Below are 19,263 nucleotides of genomic sequence, written 5' to 3'. Positions count from 1 at the left end.
TCATTGGTAGCTATGGATGAGGTGCCAGAAGACTGGAAGTTCACTAAAGTGGTGCCATTATTTCTGAAAGGTGGTATGGAAAAGCCAGGAAAGTATAGACTGGTGAGCCAGACATCAGTTGTGGGTAAGTTGTTGGAGGGAATCCTGAGGGACAGGATTTACATGCATTTAGAAAGGCAAGGACTGATTTGGGATAATCAAAGTGGCTTTGTATTTGGAAAATCATGTTTCACTAAGTTGGTTGAGTTTTGTTTGAAGAAGTAACGAAGAGGACTGATGAAGGTAGAGCAGTAGATGTGGTCTATATAGACTTCAGTAGGGCAATCAATAAGGTTCCACATGGTAGAATGGTTAAAAAGATTAAATCACATGGAATACAAGGAGAACTGTCATTTGGATAAAGAACTGGCTTGAACGTAGGAGACAGAGGGCAGTGACGGAGGGTTGCTTTTTAGATTGGAAGCCGGTGACTGGTGGTCTACCACAGGGATCAGCGCAGGGTTCACTGGTTTTCATCATTTATACAAATGATTTGGATATGAATAAAGGAGGTATAGTTAGTAAATTTGCAGATGATACCAAAATTGGTGGTGCGGTGGACAGCAGAAGAAGGTTACCTCCGCGTACAATGGGATCTTGATCAGAAGAACTGATGTGCCAAGGAATGGCAGATGGAGTTTAATTTGGATAAATGTGAGGTGCTACATTTTGGTAGGGCAAACCAGGGCAGGATTTATACACATAATGGTAGGGTCCTGGGAGTGTTCCTGAACAAAGGGACCTTGGATTGCAGGTTCATAGTTCCCTGAAAACGAATTTGCAAGTAGACAGGGTAGTGAAGACAGTATTTAGTGCAGTTCTTTGACCAGCACACCACCAGAACTATCCTAACCAATGTTCACTTCTGGTCTCCCTGGTATAGGAAAGATGTTGTGAAACTTGAAAGGGTTCATAAAAAATTTACAAGATGTTGCCAGGGTTGGAAAACTTGAGCTATACGGAGAGATTGAATAGGCTGGGGTTATTTAGGCCTCAGAGACTAAAGGGTGACCTGATAGATATTTAAAAAATCATAGAGTCAAGCAACACAGAAACAGAACCTTTGGTTCAACTTGTCTGCTCCAACCATTCATACCGATCTAATAGAATCCCATTTGCTAGCATTTGGCCCACATTCCTCTAAACTCTTCCTTTTCATACACCCATCCAAATGCCTTTTAAATGTCGTAATTGTAGCCACCTCCACTGGCTGCTTATTCCATACACAAGAGGCATGGATAAAGGTGAATAGTCAAGGTCTTTTTCCCAGGGTAGGGGAGGCCAAAACTAGAGAGCATAGGTTGAAGGTGAGAGGGGAAAGATTTAAAAAGAGATCCAAGGAACAACATTTTCATGCAAAGGGTGATGGGTTTATGGAATAAACTGCCAGAAGCAGTTGTGGAGGCTAGTACACTTACAACACGTAAAAAAGCACCTGGATGCGTTTTTGAAAAAAGGCCACATTCTGACAAATGGGACTAGATTAATTAAATATCTGGTCGACATGGACAAGTTGGACCAAAGGGTCTGACACAGCTCTATGACTTTAAAAGATTATGATTCCGGCATCAACAATTGGGATGTGGGTGTCACTGGCTGGCCAATACTTACTGGTCATCCCAAGCTGCCCTTGAACTGATTGGTGCTCCAAGCCATTTCAAAGGGCAATTGAGAGTCAATCACATTGCTGTTGATCTAGAGTCACATGGAGACCAAACCAGGTAAAGATGGCAGATTTCCTTCACTGAAGGACATTAGTGAATCAGGTGTTTTTTTTCTGACAATCGGCATGGACTCATAATCATCAGTAGATTATTAATTCCAGATTTTTTAAAAAATTGAGCTCAAATTACACTTTCTGCGGTAGTGCATTTTGAGCAGTTGTCTCCAGGACAGTAACTGAGTTTCTGCATTAATAGTCTAGCAATAGTACCACTAGGCTATTACCTCCCCCAGTTTTCTGTTACTTCCTATTAGACATCCGATAAGCTATCCTCCTTTTCTGCTGTGAACACTGACACAAAATAATCATTTAGTATGTTTGCTATTTTCCCATGGTCATTGACAATAACCATAGTCTTAGCCTTCAGTGGGCCAAGGTACACTTAACCAGCCACTTCTTTTTTATATAAAAATAAAATCCCTTATTACCTTTATATCCCTTGCAAGTTTCCTTTCCGAATCTTTTAACTCCTTTTATAAGCCACTGTGAACCTTACTGGTCTTTGTACTTGCCCAATTCTGTGGAATCTGTACTCGTCTTTGCATTTTTATAAACGCTTTCTTATAATTTTATTCTATCCCTTACCACCTCAGATGTCCATGGCAGTGGGGTTTTTTTTCCCGAGTGGTGGAGCTTTTCCTCCTCATGGGTATGAACTGCTTCTGAATAACATTAAACATTTCTTTGGACACCCTCCATGTCCCTTGGTTGATGCTGGCCCATTGTTGGTTGTGCTTAATACTGTCAGCGTATTAAGGAGATTCTTAAATAGGTATTAGACCCCCTTTTGTTTTTAAGTTTTTACAAGAGGCATGTTATGAATATCTTATTTCATAAATGACAAGTTTTAGTGACTGCATTGAAAATTCATTTCCAGAACTTAATATAAATAAATGTAAATTCTTGGCTGAGGAATAGTCAATAGGCCTGGGGAAATTACATTCAGAGGAAAATCTGCGTTTAGTAAATAAGTTCAAAGTTGGAAGTAAGAACATTTAAACAATGGATGACTGATATCTAAACTCTTGGAAGAGTCAAAAGTCTACACTTATTTCAGTTGGGATTTAAATGGCTCATGTAGTTACCAGGCCAAAGAGGTTAAAACCATCTTTGCAAAGAATGGGTTTTCTCAGTGGAATCAGCATATTAAATTATCAACCGAACTCAAAAAAATCAACACGTTGTTTCAAAGGAAAAACGATAATTCATTTTAGTTTTTACTTGGAACTTCTCATATTGCTATTGAGATGGGCTATGGGGGTGGGGAAGATTTTTCTCCATTAATTTATCTGCATCTTTTCTTGCAGATACAAGCGGTCAGCAGTCACAGTCAATTTGGTTGAAACGGACAGAGATGAAGCTGACAGGAACTGTAATGCAAGTGAGAGAGCAACAGCTATGCAGGGACAGTGGAAGCAGATTGGGAGAAAATAACCTATGTCTGTTAAAAATGTTAATCAAGGAGGAGTACAGAGGCCATTGGGAAGCAGGGTATTCCTGGAATTTAATCCACTAAACACAAAGACAGTGAGATCCAAGCTTTTGAGAGAAAGTTGAAGGAACTCTTTGTCAAAAGCTAATGGAAGATCCCCATGCAATTGCATACCTTGGAGAAACACTAGCACTGAGGAGAGATCCAAGTGGATTCTAAGAGCTGAGATCTATTCAAGTGGAATATTGCAGAACGTAGAAGTGAACTTTTGGGTGGAACCAAAAATAGATCTGGGATTATCCAGTCAAGATCTCTGGGCTTAAATATTTGGGGTTTATGAAACATTGCATTAAATTTGTAGTGCTTACTTTGTTTAATTCTTCTGCAGTAAAAGAATTCTTAAAAATGTGAAATCTTGTTGTGGAATTTCTTTCAGCTACTAATTGGGAGCCTGAATTCTTTTTAAAATTAACAATCTCCCGTGAGATTATAACACTGTTTAACACAAGTAGTAACAGAGGCCAATGTGCACTGCAGACAAGTCAATGTGATGGAAATGTAAAATTGGTCTTTTTTAAATGATATTTTTAAGTTAATCAATAATAAACAAAGAACATTGTGAATAAATTCATATTTCAGATTTGGGACTGCCCAAATCCGGTCATCATATTCTTGAATAATCCTAAACCATGTGAATAGTCCTAAGAATTTATCATATATAACAAATTCCCTCCTGAAATGACCAACAGGCACTAAGAAATTCAATATTGTTAAAACACTTGGCTCTCCACACCCGCCTGTTGAAGTTTAGCTTCATCTTTCAATGCCATCAAAGTCCACAATTGTACTCCAGGCTGGCAGAGAGAAGTAAATCATCAATTTAACCAAACCCCAGTGTTTCTAAATTGTAACTCCCACCACTTACCAGATATCTAATTGAAACTCATGCATCCACTGCATGCCACATTGCTGTGGGTTTGCAGTTTTAAAAATTGTAGTCATTATGCATTGATGTGTAATGAGTACTTTATAAGAGAAACTGCCAATTTTCCAACTCAGTGGCTGGAAACTTGTGGGAAGGCAACAAACCCCATGATTGGGGGGGGGGGGGGGGGGGAGGAAAGGATGTGGGGCTGAGGCATAAGACAGCAGTAAAGGAGGCAACAATGAGCAGAAACAGAGTAGGCAGAAATCCAATCAACTAAATATCCCAGGATATCTATGCTTCAGACAGACAGAGAGGAAAGTAAAAGGGGTGGAGGAATTGCATTACTGTCAGAGAGGATATCACAGCTGTGATGAAGGACAGCACTATGGAGGACTCGAGCAGTGAGGCAATATGGGCAGAGTTCACAAATAGGAAGGGTGCGGTAACAATGTTGGGGCTGTACTACAGGTCTCCCAATAGCAAGCATGAAATAGAGGTACAAATGTAAACAAATTATAGAAAGATGTAGGAGCAACAGGATGGTGGTGGTGAAGAGATTTTAATTTTCCCAATATTGACTGGGATTCACTTAGAGTTAAATGTCTAGATGGAGCAGAATTTGTAAGGAGTAGCCAGGAGGATTTTCTAGCGCAGTATAGGGGCCATACTGGACCTGGTGTTGGAGGAAGTGCCCAGACAGGTGGTTGAAGTTTCAGTAGGGGATTACTTTGGGAATAGTGATCACAATTCCATAAGTTTTAGAATACTCCTGGACAAAGATGAGAGTTGTCCTCAAGGAAGAGTGCGAAATTGGGGGAAGGCCAACTCAACCAAAATTCAGCAAAAGCTAGGGAATATAGATTTGGAGCAGCATATTGATATGTGGGAGACTTTTAAGGAGGGGTTGAATAGAGGCCAGGAGAAACATATTCCTGTGAAAATGAGGGATAGAAATGGCAAGATTAGGGAACCATGGATCACAGGTGAAATTGTGAGACTAGTTAAGAGGAAAAAGGAAGCATACATAAGGTTTAGACGATTGAAAGCAGACAAAGCTTTGGAAGAATATCGAGAAAGTAGGACCAATCTGAAATGAAGAATTAACAGGGTTAAAGGGGCCATGAAATATTTTTAGCAAACAGGATTAATGAAAATCCCAAAGCCTTTTATTCATATATAAAGGAGAAAGAGGGTAACTAGAGAAAAGGTTGACCTACTCAAGAACAAAGGAGGAAAGTTATGTATGGAATCAGAGAAAATGGGTGAGATTCTTAACAGGTACTTTGCATAGATATTCAGAGGAGAGGGACATGACCATTTTTGAGGTTAGGGATAGATGTTTGATTAGACTAGGTCAATTGGCATAAGGAGGGAGGAAGTGTTCTGAAGTGGAGATGTTCAGTGATGATTGCACAATATTCAGCATCGTTTGTGAATCCTCAGATATTGAAGCAGTACATGTTCAAATGCAACAAGATCTGGACAGTATCTAGATCTGCATCAACAAGTAGCAATTAATGTTTGTGCAATTAATCATTCTAAACAGTATCAAGGTGGACAAGTTCCCAGGTCCAGATGGGATCTATCGCATGTTATTGAAGCAAAAAAGAGAGGAAATAGCTGGGGCCTTAATGGAAAACTTTGAAGCATCCTTGAACACGGGTGAGGTCCTGGATGACTGGAGAACTTCTGATGTTGTCCTCTTGTTTAAGAAGGTATAATCCAGATAATTATAGACTGGTGAGCCTGACATCAGCGGTAGGGAAGCTACTGGAAAAGATACTGAGGGACAGGATCTATTCCCATTTGGAAGAAAATGGACTTATCAGTGATAGGCAACATGGTTTTGTGCAGCAAAGGTCATATCTTACCAACTTAATAGAATCATTTGAGGAAGTGACAAAGTTGATTATGAGGGAAGGGCTGTAGATGTCATATACATGGACTTCAGTAAGGCATTTCATAAGGTTCCCCATGGTACGCCAATAGAGAAAGTGAACACACATGGGGTCCAGGGTGTACCAGTTAGATGGAAAAGAACTAGCTGGACAACAGTAGACAGAGAGGAGTAGTGGAAGTGGGTTTCTCAAAATGGAGAACTGTAACCAGTGGTGTTCCACAGGAATCCGTACTGGGACCACTGTTGTTTGTGATATACATAAATGATCTGGAGGTGATATAAATAAATGATCTGGAGGAAGGTATAGGTGGTCTGATTAGCAAGTTTGCAGATGACACTAAGCTCGGTGGGTAGCAGATAGTGAAAGGGACTGTCAAAGAATACAACAGAATATGGATAGATTGAAGACCTGGGCAGAGAAATGGCAGATGGAGTTCAATCCAGGCAAATGCCAGATCCAATTCAAGAGTGAACTATATGATAAATGGAAAATTGATGTGCAGAGAGATCTGGGTGTTCATGTCTATTGTACCTTGAAGGTGGCAACACAGGTTTTTGAGTTGTCAAGAAGGCATATGGCATGCTTCCCATCATCAGAATGGTATAGTGATTACAGAAATTGGAAGATCATGTTCAGGCTGTATGGGACTTTTGTTCAGCCACATTTGGAACAATGTACAGAGTTCTGGTCACCACTTCACTAAAAGGATGTGGATGCTTTGAAGAGAGTACAGAGGAGGTTCACCAGGATGTTGCCTAGTATGGAGGGTGCTAGCTATGAAGAGAGGTTGAGCAGATTATGATTATTTTCATTAGGAAGACAGAGGTTGGGGACACCTAATTGAGGTCGACCTCAGTTGAGGGGACCTAAAATCATGAGAGATATAGATAAGGTGGGTTGCAAAAAGCTTTTTCCCCCAGTGGGGGAAACTCAGTTACTATGGGTCACGAGTTCAAAGTGAGGGGAGAAATGTTTAAGGGAGACTTGCATGATGGTAGAGGCAGGCATGCATGACAGATACATGAATGCGCAGGGAGCAGACCGATACAGATCCTTAGAAAACAGGCAAAAGGTTTAGATAAAGGATCTGGATTGGTTCCTGTGCTGTAATTTTCTTTGTTCTTTGTTCATGAAGTAGGTAATGAGGCATGACAGAGTTAGGAATGACATCTCTTTTTTTAACAAAATAAAAAAAACCACAAAACATTAACATATTTACAGGCAGATAACTTTTGAGAAGCAACGCTCATTGCGAATCAGCGGATGTACTGGCTTCTCTGCAAAATTTTGACAAATTTGAAGTTCGTGATTGCCATTGCTGAAATAATTTGCAATCTTATTTACTGGTCTGTATTTGATCAGAGTACTGCACTTTATGAAGTTAGGGAACACAGTTAAACAAGCCAAGTGGATGATCCATCTCAACCTCCTCCATTCGTCTCCAGCACCACAGATGGCAGTCTTCAACCAATTCCAATAACTCCACATGATATCAAGAAATGATTTGTTGAACTGGATACTGCAAAGGCTGTGGGTCCTGATGATATTCCAGTAATAGTAGTAAAGGCTCTTTCTCCAGACCTGTTGCACCCCTAGTCAAGCTGTGCCAGTTCAGTTACAACACAGGTATCAACCTGACAATGTGGAAAATTGCCAAGATATGTCCTGTCCGCAAAAGAGTGGATCAATTCAACCCTGTTAATCATGGCTCCATCAGTCTAATCTTGATCATCAGTAAAATGATGGAAGATGGTGTCTGCTTAGCAATAACTTGCTCATTGATGCCTAGCTTGGGGTCCACCAGGGTTATTCAGCTCCTCTTCTCATTACAGCCTTGGTTCAAACATGAACAAAAGAGCTGAATTCCAGAAGTGGGATGAGAGTGACAGTCCTTGATGCCGAGACCTCATTTGATTGAGTGTGACATCAGGAGCCCTAGCAAAACCAGAAAAAATGGGAATCATGGGAAGAACTCTCCACTGGTTGGAGTCATATCTGAAATATAGAAAGTTGGCTGCGGTTGTTGAAGGTCAGTCATTTCAGCTCCAGGACATCTCTACAGGAGCTCCTCAGCGTAGTGCCCCAGGCCCAACCATTTTCAGTTGCTTCATCAATGGTCTTTGCTCTATCATAAAGGTCAGAACTGGAGATGTTTGCAATGACTGAAGAATCTTCAGCATCATTTATGACTCTAGATACTGAAGCAATCATTGTTCAAATGCAACAAGACTCGCACAATACCCAGACTTGGCCTGACAGGTGGCAAGTAACAGTCATGTCACACAAATGCCAGTAAGAGACAGATCTTCTAACCACCACTCCTTCACCATCATTGAATTCTCCACTAGCAATACCCTGGAATTTACCATTGACCAGAAGCTCAATATAAGCAATATAAATAAAATGGCTACAAAAACAGGTCTGAGGCTAGGAATATTGCAGTGAATATCTCACCTTCAAAACTTCCCAAAGCTTGTTCACCATCTACATGTCACAAGTCAGGATCCCCACTTGCTTAGATGAAGGCAGTTCCAACAATACTCAGTTTGACATCATCCAGGACAAAGCAGCCAGAGTCACTAGCACCACATCCACACCCTCCATCTCGGACATCAGTAGCAACAGCATGAACTATCTATAAGACACACTGGAGAAATTCATTAAAAATCCTTAAATAACACTTTTCAAACCCATAACCATTTCCATCTATAAGGCCAAGACCAGCAGTTAGATGTGAACACTGCCACCTTCAACCGCTCACCATTCAGACTTGGAAATAAATCCTTTTCCTTTCTCGGTCACTGAATCAAAACCCTGGATTTCCTCTTTAATGGCACTGTAGGTTTACCTACAGAACATGGGTCTCAGCTGTTCAAGAAAGAAGCTCACCACCACTTTCCCAACTTCAACAAGTATGGGCAATAAATGTTGGCCCAGCCAGTGAAACCCACATTCAAGTGAATTAAAGTCTGTAAAAGGGGTTGCTTTAACACATTCACACCATGTGCTGCTAAAACAGCTTTTCCTGGTCTATTCCCACAAATTGATTATGATTTTGTAATAACCTTTAAGTCACTCTAATTGCTTTCTGGAAGGTAAAAGCATGATGCCATTTAATCCTTCCAGTACTTCCATGTTTCTCTAACTTGACTGCTGTAGTGTCAACTTGTGAATTTTCAATATTGGATTCCTTCTCCAATTGTTCAGACATTTTTATTTCACACTCTACTTCTTCAGTATCACCCTCTATTCTTGATCATTGTACCTATAATAATACATTTTCAACAAGTTAGCACAACATATTCACTGATTCTCTCCCAATGTCTGCAGTACTCGCTACACCAACTTACATTACAGAATTTCTTTTTGATTTGATATGGTCCAGTGAACCTTGCTTTTAAAGATTCCCCAATGACAATTAACAACACTAACATCTTGTCTCTTGCAACAAAATTTTGAACTTCATTTTTGCTATCAGCTCTTGGCTTTCATTGTTTGTTGAGTCCCTTTCATATGGTCTTTAGGGAACGCAAGCTTTAGTCAGCTTTTCTCTGAAACATGAAGCATGCATTGGAAATACATTGTTTCTGAGCTTTGTTTATCGATGGAAAGCAGTAACAAAGTTCTTTATCCCAATTGTTAGGCCATTCTTGACAATAAGCACTAATGATGGATATAGGTTTGCTCACTGAGCTGGAAGGTTCATTTTCAGATGTTTCGTCACCATACCCGGTAACATCTTCAGTAAGCCTCCAGACGAAGCACTGCTGGTGTTTCCTGCTTTCTATTTATATGTTTGGATTTCCAAAGGAAACCGCATTTTTTTTCCAACTTCATCTTTTAGTCAAGATTTTTTGAAAAATGCATCCAATGCTTAGAATGTCAAATCATCTCCCTATTCATAAACCCCTTTTCTTTCTGTCTAATGCTATGGGCTTGAGATCTTTTCATAAACTGTCAAGAAACAATCCATGATATTCCTCTTATGACATTTCAATTCATTGTAGGCCACCCTTGAAGTTGGTATTCTTGAACCTGCCAGATAATTTCCCAAAATAAAATCAATTCCTTCTATAGGAATTTGTTTCACTTCTCCCACTACAACGTTCCCATTTACCAAGTCACACTTTAATCTGTGTACAATGAGACTGGTTTGTAACCTTTAATTATTATTTTCTCATTCATTGGTCTCACTGGAAGATATCATCAGCCATCATCGGTGACTGAATTGCTCCAGTGTCTGTCAAAATGTTTATTGGTTTACCTCCTTGATTCAAAGCACAAAGAAACTCCCCTCTTTAATGTTTCTTTATGTGGATCAGCATTATACGGTTTTTGAATACTTCTGTGAAGAGCCCTGGGATGTTGCTGTTATTACAAACCTAAGTTTTCTTTATTTGAAGCACTTCTTTAATAATTTACACAATGATCTGAAAAGAAAAGCTAGATAACATTTAACCCAGTTCAATTACAGCTTGGTCTCTAAATAATGCAAGTTATCATCTCTTTAATTTTTTAAGTTTCATCCGACCCAGCATTTTAGGAATTGACAGAGTTTAAAGACAATTTTTGAAAAAACCATACACATTGTTGATTTTAATATCCAAAGTTGTATTTAAAAAGAGAAATGAAAAACATAAATAATGAAACACTTTTTCTTTTGGAGAAAGGATAGATTTATATAAAGGCATCTGTACAAGGACCATTCACAACAACCAGAAGGATTGCTTGAAAAATGCAGTTGTGTGAAAGCGTCACGTTGAAATAAGGACCATTGTTTTTCCATCTAGCTGGACAAGAACATTTGGATGACTAGCTGAATAAGTGGTATTCAGCCAAGTCCATGATACATACTTCTCCCATTGTAACTCTATAAAGGATAATTAGTATTCTCGAAATGAACAGTATTTTTCCAATTCGAGTAACTGATGCTAAGTCTTTTTTAAAAAATAATTTTGACACTGTTGTATAAATCCTTACCTGACAATGGAAAATATATTCTGGTGTGTTCTTTTTAAATTTCATGTTCCAAACCAAAGCAACTCCATCTGGCTCATGTGGAGCATCTTCATTGTTGTTATAGGAAGCAACCATCAACTCAGGATACTGAAACAAAACGTTTATGGTTCATCAGCACTATACTGGGTCATGTTCAAACAATTCACAGCAGCTACAAAAGTTTTTGCAGGTTTACAAAGAACATAGAGAACAGACACAGTTTTGAAGGGTCACTGGACCCAAAACATTAACTCTGGTTTCTCTCCACGGATGCTGCCAGATCAGCTGAGTTTTTCCAGATTTTTCTGTCTTTGTTTCCGATTTCCAGCATCCGTAGTCCTCTCGGGTTTTTTTTAAAAAACAAAGTGAACAGAACTTATTTGATAGTGAAGTAAGTTTAAATAAGTATTCTCCCAGTTTAGTTTTCATGCTAACTGCATGGAATAGATAAGTGTGCATTCCAGTAAGATTGCTACCCATTTAGAAAGGTCAAACTCCAACGCTTTCATTGTTTAGCCCATGAACTGTAATTGAAACAGCTTTAAATGAAAACCTGTGTCTACAGTCACAAAGCACTTATTATGTCAGCACACTGACCATCTCATAATTACAATTTTCAAACATATATTAAAAGGAAAACACATTTCAGTTCAGCTGCTAGTCTCTGTGTCATATACTATTAAAGTGCAAAAAATTGGACACGTAGAATCAGACTAGGCAGATGGAACAAGAGAGAGTAGAGTCTACAACAATCTATCAATTATTGGGCAAAATCATGTGTTCACCCACTAATGGACTTTGACGGGGTGGGTAGGTGGTTGGGAGGAGATGCAATTTCTTCTGTGACTTACTTGATCTCTTTCAAGTTGCAACAGACTGTGCTGTTTTCTCTTTTACCTCAATTCACACAAGTTTCAAAAAGGACAATATGATGAAAAAAAAAGTGCATTGTCAACACTTGAAGGGACTTCTGGCAATGTTGTACAGCAATGATAATCTTGCCAATAGTTTATGGGAGAGATGTTGAGGACTTCTTTAAATATCACAGGAAATGACACATAGCCTCCACAATTTGGGTATGTTTTATACGCAGGTTGAGGAACTGTCAATGGCAATGCAGAGGCAAACCAAAATAGCATGCACATAACATGATCAAGGTACCATATTAATTTACGTCCCTAATAATCAATTCCAAGGAACAAAAACAGATTCTGGTTATCAGTGCCCGAATTGTCATTCTTTTTAAAAATGGTCACCACATTCGTCTCTTTGCAATTTATCATAGAATCCCTCCAGAATCATAGAATCCCTACAGTGTGAAAACAGGCCATTAGATCCAACAAGTCCACATCGACCCTCCGAAAAGTATCCCATCCAGACCCACTCCCCAACCTTTTTATTCTATATGTACCCCTGACTAATGGACCTAGCCTACACATCCCTGAACACTATGGGCAATTTAACACTACTAATTCACCTAACCTGCACATCATTGGACTGCGGGAGGAAACCAGAGCAGCCAGAGGAAACCCACGTAGACACTGGGAGAATGTACCAACTCCACACAGACAGTCACCCAAGGCAGGAATTGAAGCTGAGTCCCTGGCGCTGTGAGGCAGCAGTGCTAACCACTGAGCCACTGTGCCATAATTTCCTAGTACACCCAGAATTGTTATAGTACTTGCAAGCACATTGCAGAAAGAACACTAAGAATTTTTTTAAGATTGTCACAATACAGTAAATAGTAACAATCAATCTTTATGAACAGATTTAAAATATACCATTCTTAGCTCAAAACAAAAACAAAGAATTGCAGATGCTGGAAATGAGAAACAAACACAAAAATCGCTGTAAAAATTCAGCATGTCTGGCAGCATCTGTGCAGAGAAAGCAGAGTTAACATTTCAAGTCCAGTGACCCTTCTTCAGAACCAAGTATAGCTAGGAAAAGATTGGTATATATGCTGAAGATAGAGTTTTTTGGAGATAAACAATAAGTAGAGATGGAGTCCAGAAAGAAAGAAGAACAGACAGATAAAGGAATGAGTGATGGCAAGCCTAGGAGAATCAGTAGCTGCTAATGGGTACCATTAGTAGCTGACAATGGGTTGGTTGTGGTAGCAGCCCATGTGAAGACAAAGCCTGGAGTCTTGGGGTAGGGGCAAGGGCACAGGAGAAGATGCCCAGGTCCTAAAATTATTGAACTCTATATAGAGTCCTGAAGGCTGCAATATCCCAAGTGGAAAATGGGATGCTGATTTCCAGCTAGTGCTGAGCTTCATTGGAGCACTATAGCAAGCCTTAAACAGAGATGCTGGCCAGGGAACACAGTGGCGTGTTCAAGTGGCAGGCATTTGGAAGCTCAGAGCCATTTTTGCAGACAGAACATAGGTGTTCTGTAAAGCAGTCACCCAATCTGTAATTCATGTCCTCAATGTAGAGATGGTCACACTGTGAGCAACAAAACAGTAGGCTAAATTGAGTGAAGTGCAGATAAATCTCTGCTTCACCTGGAAGGTGATGTCTAGGGACTTGGGTAGTAAGGAGGAAGTATGTAAATTGACTGGTGCTATACTTCCTGCGGTTGCATGGAAAGATGCTATGGGGAGCCTTTGGGAGTGGAGGAGGAATGAATCAAGGGTGTCCAGGAGAAAATGGTCTCTGTGAAAAACTGGCAAGGAAGGAGGGGAATATGTATTTGGTCGTGGCATCCTGTGGGAGGTGGTGGAAATGGCAGGTCGTGATGTTTTGGATTCCTAGTTCAATCAAGTCTTCACCTAATCCAATTAATTCAATGCGATATCAAGAAATGGGTGAAGACACTAGGTACAACAAAGACAAAGACAATGAGGCCTGACAATATTCTGACTATAGTACTGATCTGTCCAAGAGAAGCACAACAAACTTACAAACCAACCCAAACAATAACTATCCCAGTCTACTCGAGATCATCAGGGAAATGATAGATAGTGTTCTTGACAATATTTTCAAGCAGCAGTTCCATAGCAATCTGCTCAATGATGCTCAATTTAGGTTATACCAGGGCCACTTAACTCCTGACTTTACTGTAGCCTTGGTCAACATTAAAGACCAAATAGGGACAAAAGAGCTGAATTCTAGAGGTAAGATGAGATTGACTGTCCTTGATAACAAAGCCATATTGAATGAAGATAGAGTCAAGGAGACCTCACAAAACTGGAGTTAATGGAAATCAGGGGAATACTTTCCATTGGTGGAATCACACCAAGGGCAGCATGGTAGCTCAATGGCTCACACTGCTGACACACAGTGCCAGTGGCCTGGGTTCAATCCCATCGTCAGGCAACTGTGTGTGGAGTCTGTACATTTCTCCATATCTGCATGGGTTTCTCTAGGTACTCCAGTTTCCTCCCACAGTCCAAAGACATGCAGACTGTTTTGATTAGCCAAGGAAAATGGAGGTTCAGGGATAGGGTAAGAAGTGGTCTGGTAGGATGCTCTTCAGAGGATTGATGTGGGCTTGATGGGCTGAATGGCCTGCTTCCACACAATAGGGATTGTACAATTCTAGTGTTAAAACACAGATGAAAAGCCAAACTAAATCAGCTCTCTACAAATATTTTCACAACATAAGTATTAAAATGAAGACCCCCCCCGAATAGTTACTTCAATGGTTCCTAACTAAATTGTCAAACAATCAATCACAGACATTGCAAACAATTAATTACAGACAATGGTTTTGTATCTCAAACAAAACACTTAACTATTTATTAAATTCACAATAACTTTAGCAGAGGGGAAATTGTATGACAAGGTAACTGATTGTTGTCTAAGCTTTAAACCCAAAATGCAAAGGAAGCTCGAGTATTGGAATCTCAATTATCCAAATTTCAGATTATCCGAAGTAGTTCTCAAGGTCCCAATAGACCCATTCTATCAAACAGTTGTTTCCAACACTGATTGTATCTTTTGTTTACAATGATTAAAAATGAACTCGACTTACTGAAATACCGAGAACAGTCTTGGACATCGATGGGAGCCCAGGCACCGTCTCCAAATGACTAACTGTTCGTCCTCCCTCTCTCTCCCCATACTTCCCTTAGGGTATACCCTAAACTCCCCTTCCCCAGATAATCTCTCCAACATTGTCCTGTACAAGGCAAAGGTGGAACTTGTCAAAAAGTTGCAGTGAAAAGTTATGTGCATGTGCACTATTTTGAGACTCATTCCCCAAAGGCAGCAGCAGCCTTGCTGTTGGTGTCCAGTCTGGCTCCACGGTGGTGGGGGGGGAACAAGGCAGGTGTGAAGTCAAGATGGATGACAGGGTTGGGGTGGGGGCTGCACACACACTGTGTTGCTGCCTAGTCTCCTGAACAGGGAGCAGACTTAGCAAGTGCTCGCTGTGTCAATTCCATTGAACTGAGTTGGGGGAGGGGATATCGGGGGAGTGGGGGAGGCTTCAGCAATGCTGCAGGTCCCTTACACACAAGCATGCGTCTGTCAGAAACAAATCCTGAAGGAGAGGGAGGGAACAAGGCAGGCAGAGCAAGGAAAAATGAAACTCCAGAAAACTCCAAGCCCCAGAGGAGAGGCATTGAATTATTTAACTGAATAATCAATTATCTGAATGAAATGCTGCCCGCCCATCTTGTTTGGATAATCGAGGTTCCTCTGTATTTGCTTCCAGCACCCATTCATACAAGGGATAAGCAAACACAGTTAAAAGAGAAATTAAAGAAAATAACACAACTGGCTAGATTTATTTCACAGAAAAGATTTGGACCACTAGGAAGATAAGTAAGCATGTGTAGGGAGTGCAGGAGTCCCTTGTGGTCATTCCCCTGTCAAACAAATGTAATGTTTTGGATACTGTTGGGATGGCCTCTCAGGGGAAAGCAGTAGCAGTCAGAGCAATGGCACCATGACCAGCATTGTTGTACAGCAGGGACGGTCGAAGTCTAGTAGAGCAGTACTGACAGGGGACTCTATAGTCAGGGGCAAAGATAGGTATTTCTGTGACTGCAAGTGAAAGTCTAGGATGGGGTGCTGCCAAGGTCAAGGGCAGCTAGTACATCAATACACCACCTCCACTAAACCCCCTCCCTCTCCACCCGGCATGTTCCCTTCCAACTCCTTATCATCCAAACTTGGAAATACTGCTCATGTACCTGGTCGGGTGCAACCCTAACTATACTCCAGAAGCTTGACATTATTCAGGACAAGGCAGCACCTCATCCCACAAATGTCCTCCACCAACATTCAGTAGCAACAGTGCATACTATCCATAGGATGCACTGCAGGAGTTCACCAAGGCTCCTCTCACAGCGCCTTCCAAACACTTGACTATTTACATCGAGAAGGTCAATGATAGCAAATAAATGGAATTATTTAATGGCAAGTTCCCCTTCACTTCACTGATCAGTTGGCATTGGAAATGTATTATTGTCCTTCACTGTTATTGGGTGAAAACCCAGTAGAACCCCACTAACACTGTGGACCCACCTACACAATGGCTCAGAAAGAAGCAGTTTACCACCACTTTTATGAGAGCAATTAGGTTTGAGTAATAAGTGTTGTCACAGCTAACAAAACCCATAATCTCAATGATTTTTTAAGAAGTACTTTTACAGTTCACATTTACCTGAAGTGACCAATCCAAACAGGTTACGACTCTATGTTTCGACCAGTGCTCGTCATAAAACTGACGGTTGAAAGCAAGGTTTAGCCCAGCTTGGAAGTCTCTGTACAAAATGAAAAATATTAACATGATAAAATGTTAACCCACAATAACCAGAAAGGCTTTTATTATATTCAAGGTGATATGGAATCCCTCAGTAGTTTGTTACCTTGCAATCCAAGACAAACTGTTGTTTTATTGACCACTCATGACTAAGCCTCAAGTGTGAATGCCAACAGCCTATTCATCTATACTGACAGATCTGACACAATCCTCAATCTGGGTGTTTAAAAGATGGACCTAGAGAGCAAATGACCCAACTGATAGACCTCCCTGTTCCAAGCTGCTGAGACTAATGTAATGCTCGCAATATCTACTCAGGTAAAATCATTTAAACTAAACTAGAGATTTTCCAAGAGATTCACAAAAGATCTATATTCCTGGGTACTTTCATACTATATGCACATTGGTGCACTTAGAAAAATGATATAAATTGTAATAGCTGACATTTTGATGGTTTGCAAACACTTCCACATACAAAATTTAATAAGATTCATGGTTTCAAACTTATTCCTATAAGAAATTCATCGAACTACATCTCTCTACTCAACAACTTGAAAAACTACAAACCTAGGGTGACATCGGGGTACAGTGGTTAGCACTGCTGCCCTTCGGTGTCAGGGACTCAGGTTCAATTCCAGTGTTGGCAACTGTGTTCGAAGTTTGCACATTCTCCCCATGTCTGTATGGGTTTCAATCAACTAGGTAAAAACAAGGACTGCAGATGCTGGAAACCAGAGTCTAGATTAGAGTGGTGCAGGAAAAGCACAGCAGGTCAGGCAGCATCCGAGGAGCAGGAAAATTGAGGTTTCAGGCAAAAGCCCTTCATCAGGAATATTCCTGATGAAGGGCTTTTGCCTGAAACCTCAATTTTCCTGCTCCTCGGATGCTGCCTGACCTGCTGTGCTTTTCCTGCACCACTCTAATCTAGACCCTGTATGGGTTTCAAACAGGTGCTTATGTTTCCTCCCGCAGTTTAATGGTATGCAGATTAGGGGGATAGTGTATGCTAAATTGCCCAGTGATGTGCAGGCTAGGGGAGTCAACTATAGTCTTTGTGGGGTTACAGGGATAAGATGGAATGCTCTTCAGAGGGTTGATCAATGGGCCATATGGTCTCTCTGACTGCACTGTAGGGATTCTATGCTTCCAAGGAGACGTACAGGTGCTAAGATGACATGGTCTTATCATTTTCATGCAAAATATACATATTTTGTACGCATGGGGACTTCCAATAACCAAATTCAAGAGGTGAGCTGACAGTGATTGCCCTTGGCGATAAGGCAGCATTAGGCACAGTGTGTTATCAAAGAACCCTGAGCAAAATTGAATTCAATAGGAATCGGAGGAACACTAACTACCTTGTTATTCTTTGCAGGTAACTGGCTAAGACTGCATTTGTTGCCCATCCCCATTTGCTCCCCCATGAAAGTGGTGGTGGGCTGCCTTCATAAATCACTGCAGTCTATGTGGTATAGGAGTGAGTTGCAGGATTTTGCATAAGCAACAGTGAAGTGATCGCGGTACAGTTCCAAGTCAACATGGTGTGTAGCCCGGAGGAAAGTTTGTAGATAGTGGAGCTCCTAAGCATCTCCTCTCTGTCTTTTGATAATAGAGAACCACCTCAGGTTTTTGTTTGGAAGGTGCCACTGAGGGAACATTGGTGAATTGTTGAATTGCATCGCTTGATCTTTTGTTGTATAGACAGTGGATAGGCATTGAGACAAATGGAGTTGAATTACTTTCACATCAATTTCCAACCTCTGACTTGTTCTTACAGGCACTGTATTGGCAGAGTCAGAGATGTACTGCACAGAACCAGACCATTCGGTCCAACTCATCCATGCCGCCTGGATATCCTAACCTAATCTAGACCCATTTGCCAACATGTGGCCCATATCCTTCCTATTCATATACCCATCCAGATACCTTTTAAATGCTGTAATTGAACCAGCCTCCATCACTTCCTCAGGCAGCTCATTCCATACATGCACCACCCTCTGCATGAAATAGTTGCCCCTTTGGTCCCTTTTATATCTTTCCCCTCTCACCCTGAATGGATGCCCTCTCGTTCTCGACTCCCACATCCCAGGGAAAAGACTTTGTCTGTTTATCTTATCCATATCCCTCATGATTTTATAAACTTTGATAAGATCACCCCTCAGCCCTCCAGGGAAAACAGTCCTAGCCTGTTTAGCCTCTCCCTATAGCTCAAATGCTCCAACCCTGGCAACATTCTTGTAAATCTTTTCTGAACCCTTTCAAGTTTCACAACAACGTTCTGATAGGAAGGAAACCACAATTGCACGCAATATTCCAAAAGCAGCCTAACCAATGTCCTGCACAGCTGCAACATGACCTCCCAACTCCTCTACTCAATACTCTGACCAATAAAGGAAAGCATACCAAACGCCTTCTTCACTATCCTACTTACTTGCGATTCTACTTTCAAGGAGCTATGAACCTGCACTTCAAGGTCTCTTTGTTCAGCAACACTCCCTAGGACCTTACCATTAAGTATACAGAT

General features: G+C 40.8%; 1 protein-coding gene across 2 annotated transcripts in view; it reads right to left on the bottom strand.

Moving 5' to 3' along the window:
- The window catches only part of LOC132816034 (cytoplasmic dynein 1 intermediate chain 1), a 282,803-nt gene that overhangs the window by 88,475 nt on the left and 175,065 nt on the right, over positions 1–19,263 (bottom strand). For both annotated transcript variants that reach the window (XM_060825446.1, XM_060825447.1), the window contains 2 exons: positions 16,641–16,740; positions 11,004–11,129 (listed from right to left, as the gene is read on the bottom strand). In XM_060825446.1, coding sequence (XP_060681429.1) covers positions 11,004–11,129; positions 16,641–16,740 — 226 coding nt within the window. The remainder of the gene's footprint in view (positions 1–11,003; positions 11,130–16,640; positions 16,741–19,263) is intronic.

This window comes from Hemiscyllium ocellatum, chromosome 5 (genome assembly GCF_020745735.1).
Source record: "Hemiscyllium ocellatum isolate sHemOce1 chromosome 5, sHemOce1.pat.X.cur, whole genome shotgun sequence".
Lineage (NCBI taxonomy): Eukaryota > Metazoa > Chordata > Chondrichthyes > Orectolobiformes > Hemiscylliidae > Hemiscyllium > Hemiscyllium ocellatum.
This window is presented reverse-complemented; position numbering and strand designations above follow the sequence as displayed.